Source organism: Uranotaenia lowii, chromosome 3, assembly GCF_029784155.1.
Source record: "Uranotaenia lowii strain MFRU-FL chromosome 3, ASM2978415v1, whole genome shotgun sequence".
In the NCBI taxonomy this organism is placed as follows: Eukaryota; Metazoa; Arthropoda; class Insecta; order Diptera; family Culicidae; genus Uranotaenia; species Uranotaenia lowii.
In genome coordinates, this window is record NC_073693.1 from 351,527,891 (window position 1) to 351,547,339 (window position 19,449).

The 19,449-nt window shown below is 34.6% G+C and overlaps 1 protein-coding gene across 6 annotated transcripts in view; it reads left to right on the plus strand.

Moving 5' to 3' along the window:
- The window catches only part of LOC129751017 (band 7 protein AGAP004871-like), a 396,735-nt gene that overhangs the window by 193,229 nt on the left and 184,057 nt on the right, over positions 1 to 19,449 (plus strand). Inside the window, exon 1 of one of the 6 annotated variants that reach the window (XM_055746258.1) lies at positions 6,740 to 7,476. The exons of the other annotated variants lie outside the window; for them this stretch is intronic. Within the exon in view, the coding sequence (XP_055602233.1) occupies positions 7,416 to 7,476 (61 nt within the window). The 5' untranslated portion in view covers positions 6,740 to 7,415. Of the gene's footprint in view, positions 1 to 6,739; positions 7,477 to 19,449 lie in introns of those variants that run through there. 6 annotated transcript variants of the gene reach the window in all.

Consider the following 19,449-nt stretch of genomic DNA (forward strand, 5'->3'; position numbering starts at 1 on the left):
AAGGCGATTCCTTCGTGACGTCATATCTGGAGTGCTCTTGGGCGGTGGGGTTTCGACTAGGATTGTTCGATCTTCAGGAAAAGATCGATCTTCAAGATCGATTCAGATGAACGGTCCTAGGATCGATCTATCTAAAAAATCGGAGCTTTAAGATCGATCTTCGATTAATCGATCTTTTCCATTTGTAACTAGAGGGAACTGCTTTTTATTAATAATGTGCAAAAAAAGACACAATATTTTAAAGTTGTATAATCCTTCTACATATGAAATGAAAAATATTTCAAGCGCTTTTATGTAATGTGAACCGGAGTTAGTGTTTGAAAACAACTCTAATCAAAATCTAAATATCTCGGAAACGCTTTGATATTTTTAAGTATGTAATGTATTGACAAGAAATATTCTAGAAATTGAAAGAAATTAGTTCATGGTATTTTTTTAAAGTTTTTTTTTAATGTAAGCATGAGAGATACCAAACAAAGTATGCATAAAAATTTAAAAAATAAAATTTATTTATTTATATGAAAAAAGTAGTTTTTTGGAAAATCGCTATTATTTCAAAAGATTTGCAAATTGTAGCAAATTTTTTAATCTCAATCAAACACAAACACTTCCCTGCACCCAATCTAAAACTTTTGAAAATAAATTGTAGAATCGTTTTGAAATGAATTGAAAATCATGAATCATGAATGCTAAAGGGAAAAAAAATCACCTCGACCAGGAATCGAACTCGAATTTTCTGATTATCTCTCCGATACCAATAGAGAAATCGTCAGATGGAAACTAGTCAAGCTGTGACTATATAATTCAGTTGACTTTATCGAGAAAAAAAATCGCATCTAGATTGTACGGCTTAAAACGCTCATCGTCCCCCGATTGATAGTGCTTTTACTGGCCTAGGGGGGTTCATATTATGCCCCTACAGTGTCTGAATTTCAGATTTCTACAAAAAAAACTAAAATACATTTTTAAACGTTTTTATCTACTTTATTCAAGTTTCAGCCAGTTAGGAAATAGACTTTTTTAGTGTCTGAATACGAAACAATGATGCAACTCACATATTATAGCTGTTTTCTAAGGTTTAATAAGCATCCTCCTTAAGGTAGCCTTTATCTTTTATTTCCCCTAAATAAGAAAAAAAGATCGAAAGATCGAATCGAAAATAAACCGATTTAATCGATTTTTTCCAGGCCGAGGAATCGATCCAAAAAATCGAAAATCGGAGTTGAAAAGATCGATCTTCCCAGGATCGATCCAAGATCGACCAATCCTAGTTTCGACGTCATTGAGTGCCTCGAATAAAGAGCACTCTCGTGAGTTCCAGTTACTGATGGGAGTCTGGGAGTACTATCCCTGAGTGGCTACGGGTTTGAAGCCAGAGAATGCTCTGGGAAGTAGCATTCTAAAAATATCTTTTAGGGGTGCACAAGTAAAATAACAAAATATCGATACTGTTACAGAATATTGCTCCTATTTTGATTTTGGAATTCACTCTTCAGTTGTCAAAATGCCGTCCAAGGAAGAAGAGCAGCGTATCAAAATTTTACTCGCGCATCGCGAAAATCCGAGCTACTCGCACGCAAAGCTAGCAAAATCGCTAAAAGCTGCCAAATCAACCATTACAAATGTAATTAAAGTGTTTGGGGAACGTTTGTCGACAGCCAGGAAGTCCGGATCGGGAGGAAATCGAAAACCGGAAGCCGCTGAGACGACAATGAAACTTGCCGGTAGTTTCAAGCGAAATACGAACTTCTGTCTCCGAGATGCCGCAAATAAGCTGGGTGTATCGTCTACAACCATGCATCGAGCCAAAAACCGAGCCAGACTATCGACTTGCAAGAAGGTAGTGACTCCAAATCACGATGAAATACGACGGGCAAAGCGCGAACCCTCCCAACACGCCAGAGCTCCGCCCAATTGAGAAATACTGGGCTAATGTCAAGCGGAACCTAAAGAAGACCAAAAAAATTGCTAAGGACGAGCAGCAGTTCAAGGCAAACTGGCTTTTTGCGGCGAAGAAGGTGGACAAGATGGCTGTACAAAATCTGATGGCAGGAGTTGAGCGTAAGGCCCGACTTTTTGGATTTGGCAAAGCGGAAGCCTAACTGAATTTTTTTCCTGAATTTTATACTAATTAAACTTGAAAAAGAAATTTAATTTGATTTTTTAAATAAACGATTTCACCGATTTACACGCGTTTTCCCTTTACCAAATTTTGACCGTATCACCCCTTCACGGTGTCTCTGATAGAACGATTTTATTTATCGAAAATTAGCATCGCTAATTTTTGCACCATTCGAAAGATGGGACTTCCCCTTTTCATTTGAGCCCAAATTTGAAATAATCCACCGGGGGGTCTAGAACATTTTATTTTTTTGAAGATTTTTTAACCTTTTTAACGGTTTTTTCAAAGACAAAATCATACTAATTACTGTGAACACGCTCGTCTTACCTTTAGCGTAAATCCAACATCATATGTCAATAACATGATTTAATAGGAAATTTCCCTGGCTACAATTTTCTATAAGATATCTAAGTGACACAAATTTATAGAAAAGAGTTGGAATGCCACAAACAGGGTAATTATTATTTCATTTGAAAAATCTAATAAAGCTTCTCACCACTGATTGAACTAAGACCAGAAAAAGTATCCAACGAGCTTAGTTATTGATTGTAGAGTGTATAAATGTTCAAAACGGTTTATTTACATTACAAATTCAATCTTTTACATAAAATTGATCAGGATTAGCTGAAGTTATGAGCATTTTGAGGGTTTTTTTTATTCCGGAACAACTATCAAATCTTTTTTTTTGTCACTCCGATTTTTCAAAAATCCCGAAGTTGGGAATAAACAAAGTTTAAAATATTTTAATTAAAAATTTTATGCATTCTTTGGAAATTCAAACTGTTGAAAGAGCGAAAGCCAAACTGTTGAAGATTGGAGTAATATTACCTGTTGTTTAGGATTTTTTTTCAATGTTTGACCTTAATTTTCTCGGTTGTTGGATTTTGTGCAATGTACATTGTATACAAGTTTGTTGCAAGCCAGCTTTGGTTATTTTTTTTTAATTAGTTTATATTTTAAATCCCCTACCCCCCACTGATGTTTCAACTGAAAATAACTAAAGTTAGCTTCAAAGTTAGATCCGGCCGTAAAAAAATGGCACCTGCTTGAATTGAAACTTTTCATACATTTTGCAATGTTTCATTTTAAATATGTGCCTTATATGAGAAAATCTATGTAGAAAAATAATTTTAAGCATTTCAAGCCACTGCTTTAAATACTGTTCATGACACGATGTTATATTTTGTTTTCATAGTAGGGTGATTAATTGGAATAGCGCACGGCACCCTTTCAAATAAACGAATTTCAAATTCAAATTTGTTTTCATAGAAGTAAGAAAATAACATTCCAGGGGAAAGCCAAAAATGCAGAAATCCACAGACAAATGTTTGCAGTGTTCCATACTATCAGGTAAAAACACATATTTTTTTATTTTATCTAAGAAAATGGAAAACAAATAATCAATTTCAACAAATGTAAAATTTTCGAAGTAGAAAATTCGCAAAAAAATCTGAGGACTTCAGTTCTGACAACTTAAAGTGAATTGAGGGAATATTTTCAGATAACAGTATCACATCAAATCAACCTCTTAAAATTGTTGAAAACAAAGTTGATGTTGAGTTCATTTTGTAATCTTCTTTTTCCTTTTTATCGAAAAAACATTAATAAAAGCCAAAAGGTTCTGTCGTGTACTTTTGACAAAAATGAACAATCAGGAATTTTTGCTTGAAAATTTAAATTCGACCACATTTATACATACATGAGTGCCTCCAAAAACACTAATATATGCAATCAAACATAAACAATAAGTTGAAGTTTTTTTTTTTTTTCATTTTATATATGACACTTTATCATGCTTAAGATACCCGTGTCTAAGGTTCTTTAATCAATCAAAAGTGAAAAATAGGAATACCTTCAGAAATCATGAAAAAGAATGAGAGATTTTCAACAAAGATGTATGATGTTGAAATCCAGATGCATCATTTTAAATTTGGGCTTGAATGTAAGAAGTAAATCTAATTAGTTTCCTAGTCTAAAATGTTTGTTCATAAAGTATTCACACTAACTTAGCTCAAAATATAAATAACTAAATTTTAAAGAAAGGCGGGAGACATTTTTCCAGAATAAAACTCTACAAATGCTCATAACTTCAGATAATCCTGATCAATTTTATGTAAAAGGTTCATTTTTAAATGTAAATGAACCGTTTTGAACATTTATACTCCCTACAGTCAATAACTAAGCTCGTGGAATATTTTTTCTGGACTCAGTTCAATCAGTGACGAGAAGCTGTATTAGATTTTTCAAATGAAATAATTATCACTCTGTTTGTGGCATTCCAACTCTTTTCTTTAAATTTGTATCACTTTGATATTTTCTACAAAATTGTAGCCAGGCAAATTTCCTATTAAATCATGTTATTGACATTCGATGTTGGATTTACGCTAAAGGTAAGACGAGTGTTTTCAAAGTGATTAGTATGATTTTGTCTTTGAAAAAAACCGGTCAAAAGGTTAAATAATCTTCAAAAAAATAAAATGTTCTAGACCCCCCGGTGGATTATTTCAAATTTGGGCTCAAATGAAAGGGGGAAGTCCCATCTTTCGAATGGTGCAAAAATTAGCGATGCTTATTTTTGAAAAATAAAGTTTTCTCTCAGAGACACCGTTCCCTTAGTGTTCTCAATTCCTGCATTTTTCGGATTGTAACTTTGATTTTCAATTTGGTACTCGAATTTTATTAGTAATCTGGTAGTACGATTTTAATTTGATACTTAAAATTGTGGGTCTGAATAAAATCCGATTTTAAGTTATGGATTTCACTGTTGAACTGTCTGTATCTCCATGGAATTTAAATTTAGTTCTGTTGTATTTTTATTTTATTTAAGGTTTTCTGCCTTAAGTCTCTATCTTATTTCTCAATAGCCGATGGTTTAATACGGCCTTATACACTATTGTCAATTCAAATTAAATTTTTAGAAACGTCGCTAGTAAACTGGCAACAAATCACAGGCTTCCGACAATCTAGTACTTCGCCATTTTTGTCAGAAATCCGGACTTCCGAAGAAAATATTGTTCAAACGAAATTGTTTATAAAAGTATATTGATAACCTTTCCAAACGGTCATTAACTTAATCATACAAAACTGGCAAATACTTCTTAAGTGTTTTGAAATTTGAGTATGAAGAATTCTAAGAAATTCTAATCAATTGGCACATGACCTCCAATTTATTTACCTAGTTATTTTGTGTACATAAAAATGCGAAAATGATAATTATATAAATTATCGTGGACCTGGAGATCGCTTTAGCATTCGTTTGGAAACGATTTAACTTTTTTGTTCAAGAGGAAAAATGCATATCGTGTCTGCACTGCTTTACAACAATTCCAACTTTCATTGGACAGAATATTTTTACAACTCCCTGATCAGCAATTACAGTGCTCTGCTCAAAACAGAAGACTAAAATATAAAATTTTCAATCCGCTTGCATTGTCTATCCCAAAACTTTCCAATGCAATAAAATCTTCCCTGATGGAGAGGCGGGGAAGATCGTAGGTCTGCTCGGCAGCCGAAAGTCAAATGCCAACTCATTAACTACTTTCATACGACTTTAACGGGACATTCAACGTAAAAATATTTACGGCCAACCGTTCGATCCCATTTGGTTCAGGGATGGAGGATAGCCATCAGTCGTTTCCTGCTTCATCTCACTCGTGCTGTTTGGGCAGATTTTTCCGATATCTCAATACTTTAAAACATCGCGGAAAATCTATGCTAATATTTGTGCACGCGGGCGAAAAAGTTTTGCTATAATTATAAACAAATTGTAGATGCTCTGCTTGTACGTAAGTACTTTTTATGACGGTTATCTACGTTTAGGGGTGCTTGAAAATATCTAGTCGAATAAATTTCTAACGATTAACGCAATAAAAAAAAATGGTTACACAAATTAAGTTTTAGAAAATTGGAAAAAAAAATCAATGTATCACTTTTTGCTGACATCCCTAGTGATTGGTCATTTTCTACGATCATTAATCTTCAAGCCAAATTTGTAATCCAAACATCTTACCAGAGTTTTTTTTTCTCAACTACTCCCATATTTACATTCCCAGCTCATTCCTAACCGACAGCTGTTTTCCTCCAATTTTTCTTGGGAGTGGGACGAGGTGGGTTGAACCAGAAAAAAAAACAGATAAACACCACCTCAAATGACCATCCCGGAATGAGGGTCTCTTGAAGCCGAGAGAGAGCGCGAAAATTAACAAAATAAAACCGGGCAAATCTCAAAATCAGTTCCAAACACTCCCACCAGCCGGGGCCGGGATCCCTCGAGGCAAGTTGAGTCAAATCGGAGCTGGCTAACAGTCGTCAATCGGGTCCCAGTCTACCGGTGCCAACAAGTGGGTTCAGTTCGAAGATTTTGGTTGTCGAGTTTTTATTCTATAAATTTAAATCATTCAAGCCACTCTTAGAAATGATGTAGGGGTGGGGGAAAACTGTGATCGATTCTTGGGGCCCAACCCCGGAAAAATCTCTCAATTAACGAGGAAAAAATCGTGACAAGTGGTTGATGTTTTTCTCGGGATTTTGGAGGTAGACATTATTTGTCATAATTTTCTCATCAATCTGGACGTTTTTTAAGTGTTCTGATGTAAGAGTTTTCCAAACAAAAAAAAAGTTTATAATTCTGGGGGTCGTTACCTCTCAATTTTTTCCAACCAAGAGGAAAGAGAAAAAAAAAGAGATCTACAATTTTGATGGCCTTTGAGTGTGGGGCTTGCTCTTATTTTTCCCAGATGGAAACATTAAAGTCAAATTAACAACGGCGCGCTGCTAAAATGGATGGAGCAGTCAGAAGTGAGAGAAAAAAGTGCCGGCTTTCTCGAGAGGAAAATAAAAACAGTGCCCTCACCCAATTCCCCCCACACTTTCTTCTTGCAAGACAACCAAGAGAGTGACCAGAAGTGTAATAAAACAGCTAGGCAGAACGAAAGGATCAAGCCAAAAAAAATAGAAGAAGATAAAACTTTGACAGCCGGTGCTTGATGATGGAAATGGTTTCGAAAAGTGTCAGCTTGAGGGGGGAAAAACGACACAGCCCCCAGTCGTCCCCAGTTGTAGTTAAAATGTGAGTGTTTATTTCCTCATCACCCGGTTAATTGTACTTTTATTTGTTTTGTAAAGCTGCCTGTGCTGCCTCTTGAGACTTCTCTCAGCGAGCAGATGAATGAAGAAGCGTCATTCGTTCGTTGGTGCGAAAAATTAGATGAATGACGAACGAGCCGGGGAAAATTATGTTGTGCCACCAGTTGGATAAGAGGAAAAAGGATTTAGTCTTTAGACCAGGAGGGAGATGAACAACGCGCACTGTCTAAGTACCGATTCTGGTGGTTGCGAGTGTTACGTTGATGTTCGTAAGTTAATTATCTTGTTTTTTTTGTTCATTCGTTTGCTTTGTAAAGTGCTGGGTAATCGTGGTTTTGAAAATAATTTACATGACAGGAACATGATTGGGCTGACGTTTTCTTCACGGGCATCAGGAGCTGATCACCCTTAATTATGACAATAATCTTTCACACTTTCTCTGATACGCATTTGAAACATTATAATAGCATTATAGAATTCTTCACTGAATGAAATTCATTCGAACTTATGGGTCAAGTTAAAATCTTTTATGGAATTAATAAATATTGATTTAAAACACAATAAATCGTCAAAAACAGGGGTGATCAACCTTTAGAACCAAATGTCCACTTTTAATTTTAAAATTTTTCGGCAGGCAGGCCTTGTATTTTTTTTTTCAACATAAAATCCCAGATCAAAAATATTTTAGTGGCTCCAGAGACAGGGTAGAAAATACTCATAAATAACTTTAAATTAATAAAATAACGGGATTTTATGTTAATTAAACTGACAAAAAAATAACGACAAAATAACAAAAATGACAAAATTGACAAAAATGCCGCCAATAACGAAAATGACAAATTGAAAACACAAAAATGACAAAAATGAAAATTTCAACAGTTACAAAAAATACAAAAATGTCAAAAATGACAAAAATGACAAAAATAACAAAAATGACAAAAATTACAAAAATAATAAATATTACAAAAATAACAAAATTAAAAAAATTTCAGAAATTACAAAACTTACACAAATAACAAAAATTACAAAAATTACAAAAAATACAAAAATGACAAAAATGACAAAAATGACAAAAATGACAAAAATGACAAAAATGACAAAAATGACAAAAATGACAAAAATGACAAAAATGACAAAAATGACAAAAATGACAAAAATGACAAAAATGACAAAAATGACAAAAATGACAAAAATGACAAAAATGACAAAAATGACAAAAATGACAAAAATGACAAAAATGACAAAAATGACAAAAATGACAAAAATGACAAAAATGACAAAAATGACAAAAATGACAAAAATGACAAAAATGACAAAAATGACAAAAATGACAAAAATGACAAAAATGACAAAAATGACAAAAATGACAAAAATGACAAAAATGACAAAAATGACAAAAATGACAAAAATGACAAAAATGACAAAAATGACAAAAATGACAAAAATGACAAAAATGACAAAAATGACAAAAATGACAAAAATGACAAAAATGACAAAAATGACAAAAATGACAAAAATGACAAAAATGACAAAAATGACAAAAATGACAAAAATGACAAAAATGACAAAAAAGACAAAAATGACAAAAATGACAAAAATGACAAAAATGACAAAAATGACAAAAATGACAAAAATGACAAAAATGACAAAAATGACAAAAATGACAAAAATGACAAAAATGACAAAAATGACAAAAATGACAAAAATGACAAAAATGACAAAAATGACAAAAATGACAAAAATGACAAAAATGACAAAAATGACAAAAATGACAAAAATGACAAAAATGACAAAAATGACAAAAATGACAAAAATGACAAAAATGACAAAAATGACAAAAATGACAAAAATGACAAAAATGACAAAAATGACAAAAATGACAAAAATGACAAAAATGACAAAAATGACAAAAATGACAAAAATGACAAAAATGACAAAAATGACAAAAATGACAAAAATGACAAAAATGACAAAAATGACAAAAATGACAAAAATGACAAAAATGACAAAAATGACAAAAATGACAAAAATGACAAAAATGACAAAAATGACAAAAATGACAAAAATGACAAAAATGACAAAAATGACAAAAATGACAAAAATGACAAAAATGACAAAAATGACAAAAATGACAAAAACGACAAAAATGACAAAAATGACAAAAATGACAAAAATGACAAAAATGACAAAAATGACAAAAATGACAAAAATGACAAAAATGACAAAAATGACAAAAATGACAAAAATGACAAAAATGACAAAAATGACAAAAATGACAAAAATGACAAAAATGACAAAAATGACAAAAATGACAAAAATGACAAAAATGACAAAAATGACAAAAATGACAAAAATGACAAAAATGACAAAAATGACAAAAATGACAAAAATGACAAAAATGACAAAAATGACAAAAATGACAAAAATGACAAAAATGACAAAAATGACAAAAATGACAAAAATGACAAAAATGACAAAAATGACAAAAATGACAAAAATGACAAAAATGACAAAAATGACAAAAATGACAAAAATGACAAAAATGACAAAAATGACAAAAATGACAAAAATGACAAAAATGACAAAAATGACAAAAATGACAAAAATGACAAAAATGACAAAAATGACAAAAATGACAAAAATGACAAAAATGACAAAAATGACAAAAATGACAAAAATGACAAAAATGACAAAAATGACAAAAATGACAAAAATGACAAAAATGACAAAAATGACAAAAATGACAAAAATGACAAAAATGACAAAAATGACAAAAATGACAAAAATGACAAAAATGACAAAAATGAAGAAAATGACAAAAATGAAGAAAATGAAAAAAATGAAAAAAATGACAAAAATGACAAAAATGACAAAAATGACAAAAATGACAAAAATGACAAAAATGACAAAAATGACAAAAATGACAAAAATGACAAAAATGACAAAAATGACAAAAATGACAAAAATGACAAAAATGACAAAAATGACAAAAATGACAAAAATGACAAAAATGACAAAAATGACAAAAATGACAAAAATGACAAAAATGACAAAAATGACAAAAATGACAAAAATGACAAAAATGACAAAAATGACAAAAATGACAAAAATGACAAAAATAACAAAAATGACAAAAATGACAAAAATGACAAAAATGACAAAAATGACAAAAATGACAAAAATGACAAAAATGACAAAAATGACAAAAATGACAAAAATGACAAAAATGACAAAAATGACAAAAATGACAAAAATAACAAAAATGACGAAAATTACAAAAATGACAAAAATTACAAAAATGACAAAAATGACAAAAATGACAAAAATGACAAAAATGACAAAAATGACAAAAATGACAAAAATGACAAAAATGACAAAAATGACAAAAATGACAAAAATGACAAAAATGACAAAAATGACAAAAATGACAAAAATGACAAAAATGACAAAAATGACAAAAATGACAAAAATGACAAAAATGACAAAAATGACAAAAATGACAAAAATGACAAAAATGACAAAAATGACAAAAATGACAAAAATGACAAAAATGACAAAAATGACAAAAATGACAAAAATGACAAAAATGACAAAAATGACAAAAATGACAAAAATGACAAAAATGACAAAAATGACAAAAATGACAAAAATGACAAAAATGACAAAAATGACAAAAATGACAAAAATGACAAAAATGACAAAAATGACAAAAATGACAAAAATGACAAAAATGACAAAAATGACAAAAATGACAAAAATGACAAAAATGACAAAAATGACAAAAATGACAAAAATGACAAAAATGACAAAAATGACAAAAATGACAAAAATGACAAAAATGACAAAAATGACAAAAATGACAAAAATGACAAAAATGACAAAAATGACAAAAATGACAAAAATGACAAAAATGACAAAAATGACAAAAATGACAAAAATGACAAAAATGACAAAAATGACAAAAATGACAAAAATGACAAAAATGACAAAAATGACAAAAATGACAAAAATGACAAAAATGACAAAAATGACAAAAATGACAAAAATGACAAAAATGACAAAAATGACAAAAATGACAAAAATGACAAAAATGACAAAAATGACAAAAATGACAAAAATGACAAAAATGACAAAAATGACAAAAATGACAAAAATGACAAAAATGACAAAAATGACAAAAATGACAAAAATGACAAAAATGACAAAAATGACAAACATGACAAAAATGACAAAAATGACAAAAATGACAAAAATGACAAAAATGACAAAAATGACAAAAATGACAAAAATGACAAAAATGACAAAAATGACAAAAATGACAAAAATGACAAAAATGACAAAAATGACAAAAATGACAAAAATGACAAAAATGACAAAAATGACAAAAATGACAAAAATGACAAAAATGACAAAAATGACAAAAATGACAAAAATGACAAAAATGACAAAAATGACAAAAATGACAAAAATGACAAAAATGACAAAAATGACAAAAATGACAAAAATGACAAAAATGACAAAAATGACAAAAATGACAAAAATGACAAAAATGACAAAAATGACAAAAATGACAAAAATGACAAAAATGACAAAAATGACAAAAATGACAAAAATGACAAAAATGACAAAAATGACAAAAATGACAAAAATGACAAAAATGACAAAAATGACAAAAATGACAAAAATGACAAAAATGACAAAAATGACAAAAATGACAAAAATGACAAAAATGACAAAAATGACAAAAATGACAAAAATGACAAAAATGACAAAAATGACGAAAATGACAAAAATGACAAAAAAGACAAAAATGACAAAAATGACAATAATGACAATAATGACAATAATGATAAAAATGACATTTTCATTTTTGTCATTTTTGTCATTTTTGTCATTTTTGTCATTTTTGTCATTTTTGTCTTTTTTGTCATTTTTGTCATTTTCGTCATTTTTGTCATTTTTGTCACAAAAAAAAAATACAAGAGGAAATAATCTGGGATTTGTGTCATTCTGGGAAATGTTCTATTCTGAGGAAAAAAGTTCTGGGAAATGTTCCATTTTGGGAAAAAAATTTCTGGGAAATGATTCATTCTGGGGTTTGATTTCGGGTATTTGTCATTCTGGGGAAAAGTCATTCTGGGCAATAGTTTTCGGGTAAATGGGATACAATCATCGTCGTAGCATGAAATATTTTTTGAATACGTTCAATTTTTGGAAATCTGTTTTCAATCGATTGTCAATGAACAGATAAGGTCAGTATGTTGAAATCTTGAAATGTGGACCCTCAGCTGAATAAAAATTACTGTGATTCAGCCGAATAACAAATTTTAAACATATTTTTTTCACCTTTAAAAACCATTCTATTCCTTGACCAATTGAGTTACAGTTTATTTATATGAATTTAATTTGCACTTTTTGATAAAACAAATAAAATATCGTAATTAGCAGTATAAAAAGTCGGAAGATTTCATACCATGACAAGTGCTGTTTGGAATCACTTCAAGTTGTAATGTGTTATGTCTACAAGTTTAGTAAATGGCGAAAAAACATATCAACATGATTTCAACAGGGTAAGGTACGAGATATGTTTCTATTTAAAAACCTTTCTGCATTGCAGTGGGAAGAAGGGAGCGACCAAGGGAGTTCCAGATAATTGCGATGTATAGCTTGAAAATATTTTGACCAATCAGGGCTTCCACACAAGTTTATCGGCATAGATTGAGAACTTAACAAGCAAAAGGAAGAGAGGTTCTTTGGGTACGATTCATTTGAGACCCTCCCTTATTTCTGGGTGGAGTCGGAAAGAAGGATTCAAGTCTTTATTCATATTATAATTGGCATAATTTAAAAACTTATCAGACAAGTAAAGCGAAATGTTACGTCATTTAGATACAAAAAACGGTTTTATAGTTGTTCGTTAGCACTCAGCTAGATTCCAACCGATTTCTATAAATTTTTAGAATCGTCTTATAATTTTCAAAGAAAATCTTATTTTTTTATTTAAAAAAAAGTCAGATTTTTCTCGTAAAATTAAAAACTTCCCTTTTTTTGTGACGTGAATTCACTCTTTTGCGACTGCTTTTGTTCGCTTTTCAAACCAGCTACATTGAATATAAACAAATTCGTTTTTCTACAAAATGAAGCCGCGTTTTTTGGCTTCTGAACATACTTTAAATATTTCCAAAAAAAAAATCATCCATGTATTAAAATTAATGATTTTGTAAAAGCTGTCAAAAACACCACTTTTTTCAACAAAAAAACTGATTTTCAAAATAATCTTAAACATGGGTTCAAATTTTTTTTTCTCTTTTTTCCGTTGGTTTTGTGTGATTTAAACTATCAAAATTATAGACAATTGTGAAATTTTTTGATATGCGAACGGATAAAAATCACTTTTGAGCGGTACAAGCGAGTGGAATGTGTCTATTGTTCGGTTGACTTCGTTGAGTTGCATTCGCTGCTAGATTCTACGGCAAAAAACGCTCATCGTGCCCCTATGAATAGCTCTTATACTGCCCCAGAGAGGTTCTGCCCCTACAGTGGTTCATTTTTACCTTTCCGCCAAAAATCGCTACGTAAAGGGGGCAGAAACGAAATAATCTGACTCTTCGGACTGACGTCTAAATCCAGAAAGTAGGGAACAGTCCGGCCCAGATTTCATTTTAAAAGTTCGATTCATTAACATTATTTTGCAAATCAAATGAAAATAAACAAATTGTGTTTTTAAAAATAAATTATGTCTTCAAAACAAAATTTTTTGGGCAAGTTTTATTTAAAACAAAACATGAAAAGTATTGGGAGCTATTAAAACAAATTAAAATCTGTCAATGAACTTTGATGAAAATATTTTTACAATTTTTTTTCTTGATTTTGTTGAGAAATTTTTGAGTTTTGACAAAATTTGCCCACATATTCGGGTTTTGGGTTGTCAATTGTAAAAATCAAATACCCGGATTTTGCCATGTTTTTGTATAAAAATGCCCGAATATGCCCGGACCAGATAGGTGCTGAAAAAAATTCCGGCAACCTTAGTGTAAATGACCCTGCCATTATGATTTCAAACTAAAATAATACAAAATCGAGTTATTATCATGTACTTACATACATACAAAGTAAAAAATGAAATTAGATAAAACGAGATTGATTTTGGTTCCAATCGTCCACCTCGATACATTTTCCAAGGATTAAAACTAAAACCTTCTCTTTCCTTTTCATGATAACATCGGGACTGTCTACTGAGTGTGCTCCGTCTATTTCTTCCTCAAGTTCGAAATATTAGGAGATCAAAAAACATGAGAAACATCCCGACCCCGTCTGACTGGGTCCAGTCCAGTCTGAGTGAACTATCTAGCACTAACTGGTACTGGGTACTGGTACTAGATTAATGTTGAATGTTGTAAGAAGCTGTTGGGTGCAAAATACCCATCCCTTATTCAAGCCAAGACGGACCAGCAAACATCCTACTTGCTTGCGTAGAAGAAAAGCAAGGAACGAATCTGCTGACGGATGATTTCTTCTAAATATATTTGTTAGTGTATATGTTTGAGTTAGTGTATATGTTTGAATGTGTTCATGTCAGTAAAGAGTGAATAAAAACCAGGGCGCACACTTTTTGGCGATTAGTTAGACACGGTATGATGGGTGCATGCATAAATAATTGGAACGACCCCCTTCTTTACTTTGGACTTTCCACGATGGGCGAAAGATAGAGAGCGTCTCGATGGAAAAACATCTTTCTCAGCATAAAAAGCTAGTTTGCTAGTACTGAATATAGAATGGTTTGCTCCGGTCGGGCGGAATCAGAAGGTATGAAACATTGCTGATGCTCCCATCTGGGGACTGCTGGAGTAAAAGATGTTTTAAGAATGAATACACCGAGAGGAGAAAAAAAACGTCTTAGTTTCTTTCAAGGGCCAACGACGGACAGACACCGGTAGTTCCGGAGTTGCCTTAATTCTGGCAAATGATAAACAACGAACGCCTGAATCGGGAGGAAACTCATCGAAGCTTGGCGCCAAGGTTGGTTTTTTTCCCCCAGCTTCTTCTTCGATCAAGTGAAGAACGATTTCTCGGATGAGGTGTGCGGTTTCGTTTTGATGATAGTCGATTATTATTAATATGGGTTATTGCAGTTTTATCGGCACTTCAAAAGGGTGGAATGAATAAAATATCAGCAGCACAGAATGATCTCTGAAGCATCGCCTCGTTGCGAATGCTACTCAAAATAGGTTTCTCATACAAATTGAGCCATAATGGTTGAACTATGCTAATATGGGGAACATTTAGGGAGGTTGATTTCTGGACAAAGAAAAATTTGGACGAAAATTAAGCTTATGTTGTTCGTAAAGAATTAGACCAGTAAAATTGGGAAGGAGAGGATAGAAAAAAGCCATTTATTTTATACACTCTTGCAAAAGCATACAAAAACAAAGCAAAATAACTTGCTTAGCATTAACCGGCACCAACCGCATTGTCATAAGCTCTTCAAGTTAACTGGTCTTTGAATAGGTCAATCAGGTCTTGCGGTCATCACATTTGAAGATCGCCAGGTTTTTAATTTATCAGTTTGAAGATCGGTGGATCAGCAGATTTTTCAGCAGTCACTTACTAAACCTTTCTCGCCCGAGCGTAGCCGGTGCTTCCAGTCATCACACCCGATCCTGAAGTGCGTCTTCTTACTGATAGCGCTTCTTTCGGACACTGCTTCGTCACTTGCAACCTCGTCGCGGCTCACCTAAGAGTAGCTGGTGCTGTCGGTCACAACGTTTAATCTTAAAGCGCCTCTTCCGGGTACTGCTTCGTCACACGCTACCTTTTCGTGTCTCACTAGCGCATAGCTGGTGCTGTCAGTCGTAGCACTCGATTCTGAAGCGCCTGTCGTGCTGAAAGCACCTTTTCTAGGGCACCGCTTCGCCAGACGCGAACTTGTCGCGTCTTGTTGGTGCTGCCGGTCGTAGCACTCGATCCTGAAGCTCCTGTCGTGCTAAAAGCGCCTCTTCCAGGACACTGCTATGCCACAAGTGACTTTTTTACGACTCGCTTTCGCGTAGCTAATGCTGTCGGTAGTATCATTCGATCCTGAAGCGCCTGTCGTGCTGAATGCACCTCTTCCGGACACTAAATAGCTACACGTGACCTTTTCGCGTCTTGTTGGTTCATAGCTGGTGCAGCCGGTTATAGCACTCGATCTTAAGAGCCTGTCGTGCTGATAGCGCCTCTTCCGGGAACTGCTTTGCCACACGCGACATTTTTGCGCCTAGCTTTCGCGTAGGTAATGCTGCCAATCGTAGCACTCGATCCTGAAGCAAATGTCGTGCTGAAAGCAACTCTTCCAAGACACCGCCTTGCCACACGCGACCTTTTCGCGTCTCGCTATCTGATGCTGCCGGTAGTAGCACACGATCCTGAAACGCCTGTCCTGCTGAAAGTGCCTATTTCGGAAACCGCTTTTCCACACGCGGCCTTGTCACGTCTCGCTTTTGCGTAGCTGGTGCTGCTGGTCGAAACACTCGATCCTGAAGCGCCTGTCGTGCTGAAAGCACCTGTTCCGGACACTTCTTAGCCACACCCAACCTTGTTGCGTCTCGCTGGCGCGTAGCTGGTCCAGCCGGTTATAGCACTCGATCCTGAAGCGCCTGTCATGCTGAAAACGCCTCTTCCAGGTACTGCTTTGCTACACACGACCTTTTCGCGTCTTGTTAGCGCGGAGCTGGTGCTGCCGGTAGTAGCACTCGATCCTGCTTTGCCAAGCGTGATTTTGTCACGTCTCGCTTTTGCGTAGCTAATGCTGCCGGTCGCAGCATTAAAGCTTAAACCACCAATGCTGCTGAAATCACTTCTTCCGGACACTGCTTAGCCACACGTGACTTGTCGCGTATCGCTGGCGCATAGCTGGTGTAGCCGGTCGTAGCACTCGATCCTGTAGTGCTTGTCGAGCTGAAAGCGCCTCTTTCGGATACCGCTTTGCCGGTCGTAGCACATGATCATTGAGCGCCTGTCGTGCTGAAAACGCCTCTTCCGTACATTGCTTCGCCACACGTGACCTTGTCACGTCTCGCTGGCGCGTAGCTGGTGCTGCCTGTCACAGCACTTGATCCTGAAGCTGGAGTTGAAGTAGTAATGCCCGAATCCGTCGCACCTGCTATGTCTGTGGAACCGTCGTTGGTTTCGCGCCGTGGAGGCGATCACTAATCGGACTTCCGTCGAGATCACCAGATCCGTGGAACCAATGCGAAACGATAAACAAAGTATGGCCAGACTTGTTCTGATGAAGCTACCCGGAGAACTCGTACCGGAAAAGCAATGTCGTGCAGATGATTGAGGTCAAAAGTTCTTTTTTTGCCACTTGAGGAAATGCAAGGAACTCACGCGACGCGACCCTTTTGCTTTAGGTTGTGCTTCCTTCCGCCCGTTCTTTCTTGGTTGTCTTCCGAATGGAGTAGTTTTGGGGAGAAAGACAATGTCACTAAGACATACTTCAAGATGCTTCTGTGGCGATCTGTTTCCGTACCTGTGGTGCTGAGTCACTTCGCTTTTGCCTTCCGAGGTAACTTGTGTGTGCCTGTTTCTTGACTGGAGTTTCTGCACCCGAGCGTTTGTGACCCTACTTTTTCCTTTCCGGGTTTTTGTAGTGATCTCTCATGGGGCAAATTCTTGGAGTTTCTGACCCTGGGTCGTCGTTCCGGATCTTTCTTCTCACTTTCCTCAATCCGTCACATTTTCTCAGATATTTTTGAGACGATATCCCCGATTCGGATGAGGTGAAAACTCGTCACACCGGCCTTTTTGATCGCGCACACTTTACACGTGGTGTGTCACTCAACGGTTCTTTTGTTTTTCCCAACGCCACGCGGGAAAGATGAATGACAGTTCCTCTGATACGCGCTTAAAATTTTTCACTCATAACTGGAATTATTTCTAACCACTGGGTTTGCTCCTTGCTTAAGCCGGTACAATGTTCAGCACGATGATGTTGCTTTAGTGTGGGATGGGTTACTTAAAAATTCGAGCCTTCGAGCTCTTTAGAAGGTGAATTCAATATATTATCGTGCCATTGAGACATTGAAATATTCGAGTGTTTTTGGCCGTTCTTTGGGTCTAAAGACCATTGAAATCTTAGGATCGTTTAAGGTCGTCGAGGTCTTGAATCGACAGTAGTTTTAAGCTTGACGAGGTCTTTGGGTCGTCGATGTGCTTATTCTGTAAAGTCTATAGATTGTGTATTCAGAACAAATTTAAGTTCGTTAAGTTGTTAAAAACAAAAAGTCTTTCGTTAGTGAGGAATTTGGAAAGCTAGGATCTCAGTTCGTCTAGCCGTCAAAAGATTATCATTCTTCATGTCTTTAGAACGTCAACTCTTAAGAATGTCAGGCTTATTAAGCGACTGATTTTTAAGTATTATGGTCAGTTAAAGTTCGGTAAAGAGGTTGTCAACGTTTTTGGAAGTCATGCCTAAAGTTGTCAGGCAACGTTTTTGGTAGTCAGGCCTCAAATCATCGGGCTTTCAGATCGACAGGTTCTCATGTCTACAGATCTTCAAGCTTAGATCTACAAGTTCTCAGGTCATGAAAACTTTTGACCATCAAGCATTTGGGTTTAACTATAGGCTTATTTTTGAAGTTTGAAGGTCCTCGCCCTGCCTTGGAATTTAATGGGTTAACAACTTATGAAAAAAAATCGTAAGGTCGTAAAGTTTTAGCTCTAGAATTACAACGGGCGGTAAAAACTCAATATCAGTGAGATTGTCGAGATCTTCAGGATCGTTGAGGTCCTCTGAATCATGACCAATTGAATTCTTCAAAGCCTGCAAAGCCTTAAAAAAGGTCTTCAAGTCCCAAGGGGTCTTTAAGGCTCAAGAAGTCTTACAGTACCAGTGCCTTAGATGAATCAGATGAGTTCTTTAGGTTGTTGAGGACTTCGAGGCCCACGAGGCCTTCCAGTCCATAGAAGTCTTTGAGATTGTCGAGGTTTACGAGGTTGTCGAGATCATCAGAGCCATCGAGGTCTTTTAGATCATCGGGATCTTTAAGCCGTTAACGTTTTTATGGTCGTCGAGATCTTCAAGGTAGACAAGGCCTTTAGATCGTTGAGGTTTTTGAGACAATCTAGAATGTCTAGGCAGTTTGAGTCTTCAAGATCGTTTGAGTCTTCGACACGGTCCGTTTTAAGAGCCATTAAGGTTTTTAAAGCAGTCGTTGGCTTTGAGATCGACGAGGCCATTGTGGTCTTTAAATCCGCTGAAG